Genomic DNA, 12,600 nt, shown 5'->3' with positions numbered 1-12,600 from the left:
CCTGCTGACCCCTCCTTCACCCCGGCACACCAGCTGGCCATCAAGCAATCGCCCTCACCCTTAAAAAGCCTCCACTGTGGACCAGTCTTCGCTGGAACGTAGCCATTCATGGACTTCTGCCTGCCAGTGTACCTGCCACTGAGCCAACTCCTGCTCTACCCCTGGGATCGGCCACTTCAATAAAGACTTGATTTCTTCCCTTACCTGGTTGTCCCGTCTGCTTTTGGGTTCTTTCCAGATACGTGACATAAAGATAAAGATGATGAAATGTAAGTGTCCCACTTTACCAGTTGTCCCACTTTACCCGTATTCCCCATCCTGTTTACATCATGAAGTCTCAGCAGCAGCTGACAGCTGCACAGCTGAGCCAAGTACTTGTCTGAACACATGCTAACTCCATTTATCTACAAATGTATTTATTAATAACTATGTTGAAATTCATAAATATACATATACATTCTCGACTAATTCTTTACAATTAGATGGATCAAGTTATGCACGAGTAGGCCCCTATTACCTACAAGTGATTTCATTTAAAAACGTTACTTTTGAATGTAATTCACTTATGATTATCTGATCATATAATTACACATCATATAATGACATTAAGTGTTATAGATATGTTTATACAGTTTAAAGCATTTTAATCATGAAAAAACTGGTTTACGCAGGTGGATTTAATGTTGCGGCTGATTGGTGTATCTCAACATCAGTTTAACCCCTTTGGTGCCTATGGCGCCCCCACAGGCGTGAATGACCCTATGAGACTTCCTGTTGATGCTACAAACATGAGAAAACGTTAATACAATCAGAACATTTTCCAGCTGCCTTAGATTTTTCAAACATTCCTGCAATTTTATTGCAAAAAAAAAGTTTGAAATTGCATCGCAACTTTGGAGAAAAGCGGCTGCAAATTCAATCATTTTGGGTCGCAACAATGACAAAAACCCTCCACGAGATCTTGGTGGGACTGTACAATACAACGAGATTATTCTTTGAAATGTCCAAATGTGTCCTTCCTTCTCTGATGTTTAAGGACAGACATGTCCCCTACTTCATTGAGATCTAAGTGTGTGCATCTGTCCTTGTGTGTGTGTGTGTGTGTGTGTGTGTGTGTGTGTGTGTGTAACATTGCTATGCTGTTTAGCCTTCCAGCAGTCAGTTGACCGCAGGGGATTTTTCAAACGTCTTAAGCTTGAAAATGTTCTCTCTGCAGTAGCTGAGGACCCAGGAATGACCAAGTACACACGGATTAGCTTTGCCACCTGACTGTACAATCTCCCTGCCAGACCAGTATCTTTCACCTCTTTGATTACATCCCTCACTGAGCTTGCATGTTTCCCAGCCACCAATTCAGGAAGGACCATAAGCTGGTTCTGAAGACGACCAGAGTCCAAATCACCTCCAAAGTGACCAGTGACAAATTCCAAACCTTGTACATTCAAGCCACTTCCACTTACTGCAGTTAAAATAAGCCGTTCTACTGTGTCACAAATGTCAAAAGTCTTCTGGCTGAAATGGGTCTCAATGTCAAGCAGATCAAGAATTTCAGAAGAAGTTGTCCTGTAATACTCATAAAGAGTGAGCTGTGCCAAGCCTAGAGTCTTTCCTTTTGGAAACATGTCTTGGGCCATTTGGTGGGCTAACATCCCACTCCGCTGATCTGTCAAGGCAGCTTTGCCAAAGAGAAGAAAATCCAGCATCTGACCTTAGGCCACCCAAAACCATGTTCGTTCTTAATGCAGCTTTCTTTGTGTCAGCAGCGGATACGTCTGCCTGCTGCAAAATACAACACGATTTTACCACAGGGTCGAGAGCCCTCTGGCACACAGGAAGAGCAAACAACAACTGATAAGTCCACACAACTTCAATAATCCACTGGCCTTGGTGCCAAACTCACGCCTGTCCTCTGAAGACATGGTTGCCAGAACCTTCTTCAGAGGCACATAGTGCCGAAGCAAAGCATTCACAGACTGCACCGGCACAGCCCACCGTGTTGGCAAACGTGTTTTCAATTTATGATTCTTTACAATGTTCCCCTCCTCTTCACCGCCAAGATCTAACCGAGCTGGTTGGAAAACACTTTAACTTGATTAGCTTTGTGTTTTAATTTAGTTATTTAAAAAAAACAACGTTTTTCTCTCCCCGCCCAATTGTACTTGGCCAATTATATACCCCACTCTTCCGAGCATCCCCTGTCGTTGCTCCACCCCCTCGTCCGATCCGGGGAGGGCTGGAGACTACCACATGCCTCCTCCGATACATGTGGATTCACCAGCCGCTTCTTTTCACCTGACACTGAGGGGTTTCGCCAGGGGGACGTAGCGCGTGGGAGGATCACACTATTTCCCCCAGTTTCCCCTCACCTCGTGTCTGTAGGGATGCCCGACCAAGCGGTAACACGGGGATTCGAACCGGCGATCCCCGTGTTGGTAGGCAACGGAATAGACCACCACGCCACCCGGATGCACCTTTAAAACAAAGCAAAAAAAAAAAAAAAAACTTGACTGGATTCACGGCAACTTACATGATAGGAAAATTATATTTTGCCTTGTTGTGTTGACTTGGCTGGTAAAAAATATTGCTGGACGGATGATCATGCACATTCACTCTTTCAGATATTTACTCTTTCAGACATTTCCTCTTTCAGACATTTACTCTTTCAGGTACTTACTCTTTCAGGTATTTACTTTTTCAGATATTTACTTTTTCAGATATTTACTCTTTCAGGTATTGACTCTTTCAGGTATTTACTCTTTCAGGTATTTACTCTTTCAGGTATTTACTCATTCAGATATTTACTATTTCAGGTATTTACTCTTCCAGATATTTGCTCTTTCAGGTATTTACTCTTTAAGGTATTTATTCTTTCAGGTATTTACTCGTTCAGATATTTACTCTTTCCGGTGTTTACTCTTTCAGGTATTTACTTTTTCAGATATTTACTCTTTCACACTACACCATGGCAATACAATATAGTGGTCATCGCTTGTAACTTGTTAGTTACAATTTACATTTGAAATTGAAATACAGTTCATTGCACATATACATAGTGTGAACATCGGCAATACAGCAATATCTCTTAGTATCGATATTCACTGTAGGAAGTTGAAAAGTAATACCCGAGGGCTCATCAGTACACGCGGCAAAACACCAAACATGGCAGCTCCTGCCCTTATTCTTTCACTCACTTCCAACCACCGACTGTACCTACCTCTTGGGTTTTAAATGTAATCTCATGTCAGATATCAGTAAAGCAAATCCATGTCACATAATTTAGTACCAATACGTCCATCAGGAGAAATCCATAATTAATAATGTCACAGAAAACCACTGGCACGAGACCTGTTGAGCTGTGTAAAAGGCAGAGGAGCACATGAACACCGTAGTGGGAGAAAGTTGCAGCGCCAAACTGTTCAGATATTTAAGTTGAAGTAAAACATTTTCTCAGGACGTCCTGGTAGTATAGCGGTCTGTCCCGTTGCCTACCAACACGGAGATCCTAAGTTCGAATCCCCGTGTTACCTCCGGCTTGGTCGGGCTTCTTTACAGCCACTATTGGCCGTGTCTGCGGGTGGGAAGCCGAATGTGGGTATGTATCCCGGTCGCTTCACTAGCGCCCCCTCTGGTCGATCGGGGCGCCTGTTCGGGGGAACTGGGGGGAATTGCGTGATCCTCCCACGCGCTACGTTCCCTGGTGAAACTCCTCACTGTCCGGTGAAAAGAAGCGGCTGGAGACTCCACGTGTATCAGAGGAGGCATGTGGTAGTGTGCAGTCCTCCCCGGATCAGCAGAGGGGGTGGAGCAGCGACTGGGACGGCTCAGAAAATAGGGTAATTGACCAAGTACAACTGGGGGGGAAAATATAAAAAAGAAAAAAAACATTGATCTGTGTGTTTTGTCATTTACAACGAAAACACACTTTTTTCCATTCCCTCTTTTTATATCTATGTTGTTCCACTATTTCAGCATCGATGATGTGGGTACCAAATTGCAGAGTTGGTCCCCTTTAACAAGAATGGAAAGTGTACATGCTGCTGAGTTTGCAGCTGCCATCATCTCCTTGGCTGTGAGGCAAGCTTCTGCTGGCCATAAGGGGCTGAGGAGCATCACAGTCCGGACCGTCGTTCTCCTCTGGCACATTAACGCTCCTGGCCGGAGTCACAGAGGCTGCAGGGGCCAACTCTCTGGCATTCTGTAGATAATATGAGCAGGTGGTTGAGGCCGAAATGACAGAAGACGTTTCAGAAGCAATGAAGCCTGGCTCAAAGCCCTCAGCAAAGGAAGAAGGCTCAGCAAGACTGGAGGGTTGAAGGTCGAGAGAGGAGGAGGCGGAAAAGGAGCAAGGCATCAGGCATTGGTGGAGGTTGAGTTTGGAGACTAGCGGTTTGCCAACTGTCACTGTTTGCCTTTCCTGGACCTCCTCGTTCAAGTTCGAGTACCGGAAGTGAAGGCACACTGTAAATGTGAGCTCCGCCTATAAAGAGAGTAGAAAGCACAACGTGGTTTCATATCTGAGAGAATTTGAGTCCCACTGTGAAGAAAGTACACATGTCCAAATAAAGCAACACATCTGAGCATCCGGGTGGCGTGGTGGTCTATTCCGTTGCCAACCAACCCGGGGATCGCTGGTTCGAATCCCTACAGACACAATTGGCTGTGTCTGTGGGTGGGAAACCGGATGTGGGTATGTGTCCTAGTCGCTTCACTAGCGCCTGCTCTGGTCGGTCAGGACGCCTGTTCATGGGGGAGGGGGAACTGGGGGGAATAGCGTGATCCTCCCACCTGCTACGTCCCCCTGGCGAAACTCCTCACTGTCGGGTGAAAAGAAGCGGCTGGCGACTCCACATGTATCGGAGGAGGCATGTGGTAGTCTGCAGCCCTCCCCGGGTCGTCAGAGGGGGTGGAGCAGCGACTGGAATGGCCTGGGAGGACACATACCCACATTCGGCTTCCCACCCGCAGACATGGCCAATTGTGTCTGAAGGGATGCCCGACCAAGCCGGCGGTAACACAAGGATTCGAACCAGCGATCCCCGTGTTGGTAGGCAACGGAATAGACCCCTACGCCACCCGGATGCCCACATCTGACCATTTTACCCATGTATTTAAATGAAGATAGTGTTGTGAATGAAGGTCTGACCTTGAGTCTCTGCAGGCTGCAGAGGCGGGAGTACAGGCTGGGGACCTCCGGTGAGGGAAGACTGTCCATAGTCAGCAGCAAGCTTCCCACCTCCACCAGGTTCTCCTGATTACTCTTCTTTAAGTCGATGTCCACACCCTGCCATCGGAGCATACGGTGTTAGCTTATAAGTCCACATCATGGTCCTTGTGAGGAAAAGCCATCCCAGCCAGTAACAGTACTAAAAGTGATTACCTCATCAAAATGTGTTGGCTCGTGAGAAAAGGAGGATTTATTCACTCCAATACCTACCATGCTGCTTCTTCTTTTCTATTCCTCTGGTTTTTGTTTTGTTTTGTTTTGGGGTTTTTTGTTGGGGGGGGGGGCTCCCCTCTTATTCACCCTAAGTGTACCTAACCAATCACTCCACTCTCTGAGCCGTCCCGCTCGCTGCTCCACCCCCTTTGCTGATCCGGGGATGGCTGCAGACTACCACATGCCTCCTCCGATACATGTGGAGTCACCAGCCGCTTCTTTTCACCTGACGGTGAGAAGTTTCACCAGGGGGACGTAGCGCGCCGGAGGATCACGCGATACCCCCCAGTTCCCCCTCAACCCTGAACAGGCGCCCTGACCGACCAGAAGAGGCGCTAGTGCAGCGACCAGGATACATACCCACATTCGGCTCCCCACCCGCAGACATGGCTTGTTGTGCCTGTAGGGACGCTCGACCAAGCCAGAGGTAACACGGGGATTCAAACCACCGATCTCCGTCTTAGTAGGAAACGGAACAGACCACTACACTACCCGGACACCTATTCCTCTGGTTTATGTTATATTTTTACACTAACTTTTATTATCTTCACTTGTGATTTTTATTCTCAGTTCTTTCAAATTAGAATTGTTCTTGTTTATTGTTGATTGTTCAGTACTCCCGATAGAATATCTCATAGTTACAAACAGGCACCATATATTTATTTATTTTGCAGCATATTGATATTGCATGCTTGTTACCAACACTGTTATTATCTATAACCTTGTAGGGTATCCTTGCCTATGCTATAGCATGCAGAGTAGTTGTATTAGTCTTCATTTTTGTACTGTTTATGTACGCGTTGCTGAACAGTTCGAGTCTGCTTGCTGCTGGACAATACAACTTTCTATCAAGGATTAAAAAGGAATGATCTTATCTTAAATAATCCATCCATCCATTTATTCATCCATCCATTATCCAAGCCGCTTATCCTGATCAGGGTCGCAGGATGCTGGAGCCTATCCCAGCAGTCATTGGGCGGCAGGCGGGGAGACACTCTGGACAGGCCGCCAGTCCATCACAGGGTTCGACACATTCACACCTAGGGACAATGTAGTATGGCCGATTCACCTGACCTACATGTCTTTGGACTGTGGGAGGAAACCGGAGCACCCGGAGGAAACCCACGCAGACACGGGGACAACATGCAAACTCCACACTGAGGACGACCTGGAATGACCCCCAAGTTAGGACAACCTCGGGGTTCGAGCCCAGGACCTTCTTACTGTGAGGCGACCGTGCTAACCCCTGCGCCACCGTGCCGCCCATCTTAAATGATATGAATGATAATTGTGTTTTGCTGTTCCAAGCCTGTGAGCAAGATAAGACATCGTGTTAGAACTAAGCCATGACTCAGAGACAACAAGCCGTCAAATTATAGGAGTTGAAGTGGCTATGAGTGATTTTAATTCCGATCAGTTTTTTATAACATTTGGTCAAACACTTTTACATGCTTGACCGCTATCAAGTAGGTTGCTGCACTGAGAAATAAAACTGGTCTCCGTGCTCTGTAAAGAGTCTGAACATTTTCTCTGTACCTGCTCCTTCTCAGCCAATCAGGAGAGGTCTTTGCAAGCTGGCGTCGCCATTGGTCCCTACTCACTGTCAATCAGTTTGCATGTTCACAAAGGTCTAAGACAGAAGTGAGGGGGCATATTCTTTTCCAGCATGTTTTCAAAATAAAGCTAGCTCTCGCTAGCTTAGGCCCAGGATGGCTTACCCCCCCCCAAGTTTAAGTGTTTTGTGAGATTCAACCAGCAAACCTGTGAGAAGTCAGTTAGCTGAGCAGAACAGGACCCCACATCTCTGGGCTTCTCCAGAATCCGAGTGTAGATAATCATGATGTTGGAAAATTCTGCAGCAAAGCCAAGCTGCACCTTCACTCCACAGTCAAACTGTAGGTTACGGCTCTCTGGGAGGTCTAGGGAGACAGACATTTCAGCTGAACACGAGGCGGCTGTCACAGAGTTCTAATTTATTCATCAGAGTAAGTAAGTAAATAAATAAACAAATTAATCAATAAATAGGTATGTGGGTAAATAAGTTAATAAATGGGGCGTCCGGGTGGCGTAGCAGTCTATTCCGTTGCCTATCAACACAGGGATCGCCAGTTCAAATCCCCGTGTTACCTCCAGCTTGGTCGGGCGTCCCTACAGACACAATTGGCCGTGTCTGCTGGTGGGAAGCCGGATGTGGGTATGTGTCCTGATCGCTGCACTAGCACTCCCTATGGCCAGTTGGGGCGCCTGGTCGAGGGTTAGCGGGAATTGGGGGGGAATAGCGTGATCCTCCCACGCGCTACGTCCCCCTGGTGAAACTCCTCACTGTCACGTGAAAAGAAACGGCTGGCGACTCCACATGTATTGGAGGAGACACGTGGTAGTCTGCAGCCCTCCCCGGATCGGCAGAGGGGGTGGAGCAGCGAGCGGGATGGCTCAGAAGAATGGAGTAATTGGCCAGATACAATTGGGGAGAAAAATGGGCAACATCAAAAAAAAAATTTTAATAAATAAACAAAAGACAATAACAACAAAAGAGCAATTACTGGAAAAACTGGCAAAGTGAAGAAAAATTACTGTAAGAAATTAAACAGTAAAACGTGATGCTGGCAATTTTCAGATTTTCTTGTAGCTTTTATTGATATTTTTTTCAGTTAATTTGCATCCTATTAAAATTAAATGATGAACTATGTGTGTTTGGAATACTCTTCCTGGAATAGAATGATGATGCTAAACTTGAATGAAGACCTACTACTACTAATACTGCTACTACTACTACAACTACTACGACTTTCAGCTGCTTCCATCCGCTGTGGCGGATGGAAGCATGCTGGAAAAGAATATGCCCCCTCACTTCTGTCTTCGACCTTTGTGAACATGCAAACTGATTGACAGTGAATAGGGATCAATGGAGGTGCCAGCTTGCAAAGACCTCTCCTGATTGGCTGAGAAGGCGCAGGTACAGAGAAAATGTTCAGACTCTTTACAGCGCCCAGAGACCATCTCTTCCTGTCTTCTGCGTCTTCCTCTGTCACACCAGCCACCTGCATGTCCTCCCTCACCACATCCATAAACCTCTTTGGCCTTCTTCTTCTCCTCTTCCCTGGCAGCTCCATATTAAGCATCCTTCTCCCAATATACCCAGCATATCTCCTCCACACATATCCAAGCCATCTCAATCTTGCCTCTCTTGCTTTGTCATCAAACCGTCCAACCTGAGCTGTCCCACTAATATACTCGTTCCTAATCCTGTCCTCCTTCATCACCCCCAGTGAAAGTGGGAGTGACGAACCAACCGAAAGGAAAAAAAAAATCTGAGTAAACTTTATAAGAGGCATACCGTGTGCGATGGCCCACTGCAGGTTGCGGGCCGAGGTGGCTGCGGGGCAGCCGGAGCTCTGTATCTGGTCAGAGAGCGCACGCCGTTCAGACAGATTACTGCGGAGCTCCAGCGCCTGCCGCCCTTTTGTGATCTCACACTGACCCATGTCTGGTAGAAGAGAGGATCTGTTAATGCACACACCGATATGTGCATCATCACACCCAAAAACACAGAGACTGCAAATATTTCCCATTCGTGTCCTATCCCGGAAATACCGAACATGACCCAAGATAAAGACATTCATTACAGAACAGTCATTCTTTGACTCATTCCTTGTCTGCACCTGCTGAGTCCAATTCACGGTCGTGACAAACTGGAGCCTATTCTAGCAGGTATTGGTTGAAAAGCGAGAAGGTATCCTAGACAGGCCTCCAGTCCATCACACACACACACACACACACACACATTCAGGGTTTAGAGTCTCCAGTTCCACGACACACACGTTTTTTGGACTGTGGGAGAAAACCCACAAGGAAGACAAGAAAACTCCACAGAGAAAGGCTGGGGTTTATTCCAGCACCCCTGCTGTAACATATCAGCCACTGTGCTGCCCTAAACTTCATATTGTAGCGAATTGGGTGGGCAGCCATATTTCCATTTCAGGGGCCAGTTTTACAGACAGAAACACGGCTGTGCCATGGGCTCACCAGTATCGCCCATTGTGGCCAACTTATATATGGAAGAGGTAGAACACAGGGCCCTGAACTCCTTCAGAGGAACACCTCCGAGCCACTGGTTCAGATATGTGGACGACACATGGGTCAAAATCCAAACACAAGAGGTGCAAGCATTTACCAAACACATCAACTCAGTGGACAAGAACATTAAGTTCACAAGGGAAGACGTAAAGAACAACAGTTTGCCCTTCTTGGACTGTGACGTCCACATTGGGGAAGACCGGAGCCTCCACATTGGGGTTTACAGGAAACCTACACACACAGACTAATATCTACTTTTCGACTCACACCACCCGCTGGAACACAAACTGGGCATCATCAGAACTTTGCAACACAGAGCTGACAATGTGCACAGCAGCACTCAGGTCCAATGAGAAGAACACAAACACCTGAGGGGAACTTTAAAAACCTGCGGCTACCCCAGTTGGACCTTTGTGAAAACTGCAACACGTTCCAAAAAGACCAACCAGGTGAGCGACGAGGAGAAAAGGAACAGAAGGAATAGCACAATCACCCCGCATGTTTCTGGGGGCTCCAAGAAACTCAGGAGAATTTTCAACAAACACCGCATTCCGGTATACTTCAAACCCAGCAACCGACTCCGACAAAAACTGGTTCATCCCAAAGACCGTAAACCACACACCCGGAAAAGCAATCTGGTGTATGCCGTACAATGCAATGAGGATTGCACTGACCTATACATAGGAGAAACCAAACAACCACTACACAAACGGATGGCCCAACACAGAAGGCCAAACTCCTCAGGACAAGACTCAGCAGTTTATCTACACCTAAAGGAGAAGACACTCTCCTTCAAGGACAGCAACGTACACATTTTGGACAGAGAAGATAGATGGTTGGAAAGAGGGATGAAGGAAGCCATCTATGTGAAACTGGAAAAACCCTCCCTCAACAGAGGAGGAAGTCTGCAACACCACCTATCTCCCACTTGCAATGCCGTCCTTTCATCTCTACCCAGGAGACTCAAGAAGCCTAGCCTCCAAGAACAACAGTCGGTCACTAATGGCTCCAATGACTCTCATGACCACTGAATAATGAAGTCGAAACTAACACCCCCAATGACCGTCGCTGCTAAACAAATACAAATCAATAGCTCCGATGGCGATGGGCGCGGCTGGACATCGGAGCACAGGAGAGCCACACATATCAACAGCTCCGATAACGACGGGCGCAGCCAAACATCGGTACACAAAAGAGCCACGCATATCTATGGCTCTGTTAGCGACGGGCGTTGGTAAACATCGGGACACAAAGAGCCACGGATATCAATAGCTCTGACAACGAGGATAAATTCTGAGTCTCATCACCAGCCAGTCAGACTAGCTTGGTCTAGTCAGAAAGGCACGAACTGAGGAAGCCTCTTGGATGAGAGGCGAAACGTGTTCACGGATATATACCAAGTCCAGTTGCACTTGATTCAACTCCTTTGGATAACCATGACCTGGATGAATGAGAACATTCACAGACACGTGTATCGGAGTAGACGTGGTAGTCTGCAGCCCTCCCCGGATTGGCAGAGGGGGTGGAGCAGCGACCGGGACGGCTCGGAAGAGTGGGGTAATTGGCCAAGTACAACTGGAGAGAAAAAAATATATATACATAAAAAGGAAGGTGGCCGGAAATAAACAAAGGAAAGTAGAAAAAATACACTTCAGCATCAATTTACTCACTTTGTTTCTTCTGCCTCCCACGCTCTTTGGTTCTGTTTCCTAAATATAACTCTGATTTCCCGCTATTTACCTCCAGTTATTTCACACTGTAAGCTCATTTACTGCACATGCAAAATGCCAGCTGAGGAAGGGGTCAGAGTTCAGCAACATTAAACTTTGGGAGGAGCGCTACAACAGCACGTTTGATTGGTGCACGCCGCCGAGGTGCAGTGTCACGGTGAGCTGAGTGTCACCTCGCTCCTCACAGGAAAACTAGGGCAGCGCCATGTTGCTGTCTGTCATGTGAAACGGCCTTAATGGGGACAAACCATCTGTGAGTGCTGAGCTGATCTTAGAATCGACTGATGTAAGGATAGTAGGATAAACATAGCTGCAGCTAATACGATTCAAAATGGGTCCAATTTAGGTTTGAGGCAGGCGGGGAGACACCCTGTAGTGTGTGTGTGTGTGTGTGTGTGTGACCAGCCTGCAGGCCTCTGCTCTTCTTCTCACTGAATCATTATCTAACACTTCTTCTCTTCATCTTCCGTCACAGGTAGACAGTGTCCCCAGGATGCCGAGGCACATCCGGCCTAGCAGGAGTGACGTCAGCATGAGTATACCCCACATACCTTCAGCCACTCTGTCTAGCATTACAGTGACCTTCTCGTCTTCACACACGCGCCGTTTGAGAAAGCTGATGAAGATGCCATTGGACAGGCCATCCCGCTTCACCTCATATGCTTCTGCATCCACACACCTAAACATCAGATAAAGCAAACACACAACTTAACCCAGGGACCCACATAGACGTAATGTGCTGTTACCTCTCTGTCTCCGAGACTGAACTCAAGAAAAAAAAAAAAGTGGGAAGAATGATGGCTCAGGGTGTTAAGCAACTTACGTGGCATATCCGAAAACTATATTTGCCGTCACTTTCAGTGGTCCTGGCTGTGGAATAACCTCATCATTCAGGTTTCTAATGAGCAGAGTAAAACAGAGACACATATCCAGTATATGGGTGCACATGAGCTCCGAAAAGCCGACGATATTTGAATCGCAGTAAACAGAGACGCTGAAACCTGTTTTCTTCAGTATGGCAGCAGAGAAATGGATTACAATCAGCTGTTAGTGAAGGCGGAACTACGTCACTATGGATAAAGCTACACAAGTCTTTAGGAGTAGAGGTTGTGTCTGCGTGGGTTTCCTCCGGCTGCTCCGGTTTCCTCCCACAGTCCAAAGACATGTAGGTCAGGTGAATCGGCCGTACTCAATTGGCGCTAGGTGTGAATTTGTGTGTGTGTGTGTGTGTGTGTGTGTCTGTCTGTCTGTCTCGGCCCTGTGATGGACTGGCGGCCTGTCCAGGGTGTCTCCCCGCCTGCCGCCGAATGACTGCTGGAATAGGCTCCAGCATCTCCGCGACCCTGAGAGCAGGAT

General features: G+C 47.2%; 2 protein-coding genes across 2 annotated transcripts in view; both read right to left on the bottom strand.

Moving 5' to 3' along the window:
* The window catches only part of LOC130109781 (tripartite motif-containing protein 29-like), a 37,409-nt gene extending 35,681 nt beyond the window's left edge, over positions 1-1,728 (bottom strand). The window contains 1 exon segment of the mRNA XM_056276762.1: positions 1,709-1,728. Within this exon segment, the coding sequence (XP_056132737.1) occupies positions 1,709-1,728 (20 nt within the window).
* A 1,157-nt stretch (positions 1,729-2,885) lies between these two features.
* malt2 (MALT paracaspase 2) overlaps positions 2,886-12,600 on the bottom strand; it is a 47,749-nt gene continuing 38,034 nt past the window's right edge. Inside the window, exons 10-15 of the mRNA XM_056276761.1 lie at positions 12,068-12,142; positions 11,796-11,923; positions 8,775-8,924; positions 7,199-7,356; positions 5,144-5,281; positions 2,886-4,477 (exon numbers count right to left, since the gene is read on the bottom strand). Coding sequence (XP_056132736.1) covers positions 4,010-4,477; positions 5,144-5,281; positions 7,199-7,356; positions 8,775-8,924; positions 11,796-11,923; positions 12,068-12,142 — 1,117 coding nt within the window. The 3' untranslated portion in view covers positions 2,886-4,009. The remainder of the gene's footprint in view (positions 4,478-5,143; positions 5,282-7,198; positions 7,357-8,774; positions 8,925-11,795; positions 11,924-12,067; positions 12,143-12,600) is intronic.

Source organism: Lampris incognitus, chromosome 3 (genome assembly GCF_029633865.1).
Source record: "Lampris incognitus isolate fLamInc1 chromosome 3, fLamInc1.hap2, whole genome shotgun sequence".
Classification (NCBI taxonomy): domain Eukaryota; kingdom Metazoa; phylum Chordata; class Actinopteri; order Lampriformes; family Lampridae; genus Lampris; species Lampris incognitus.
This window is presented reverse-complemented; position numbering and strand designations above follow the sequence as displayed.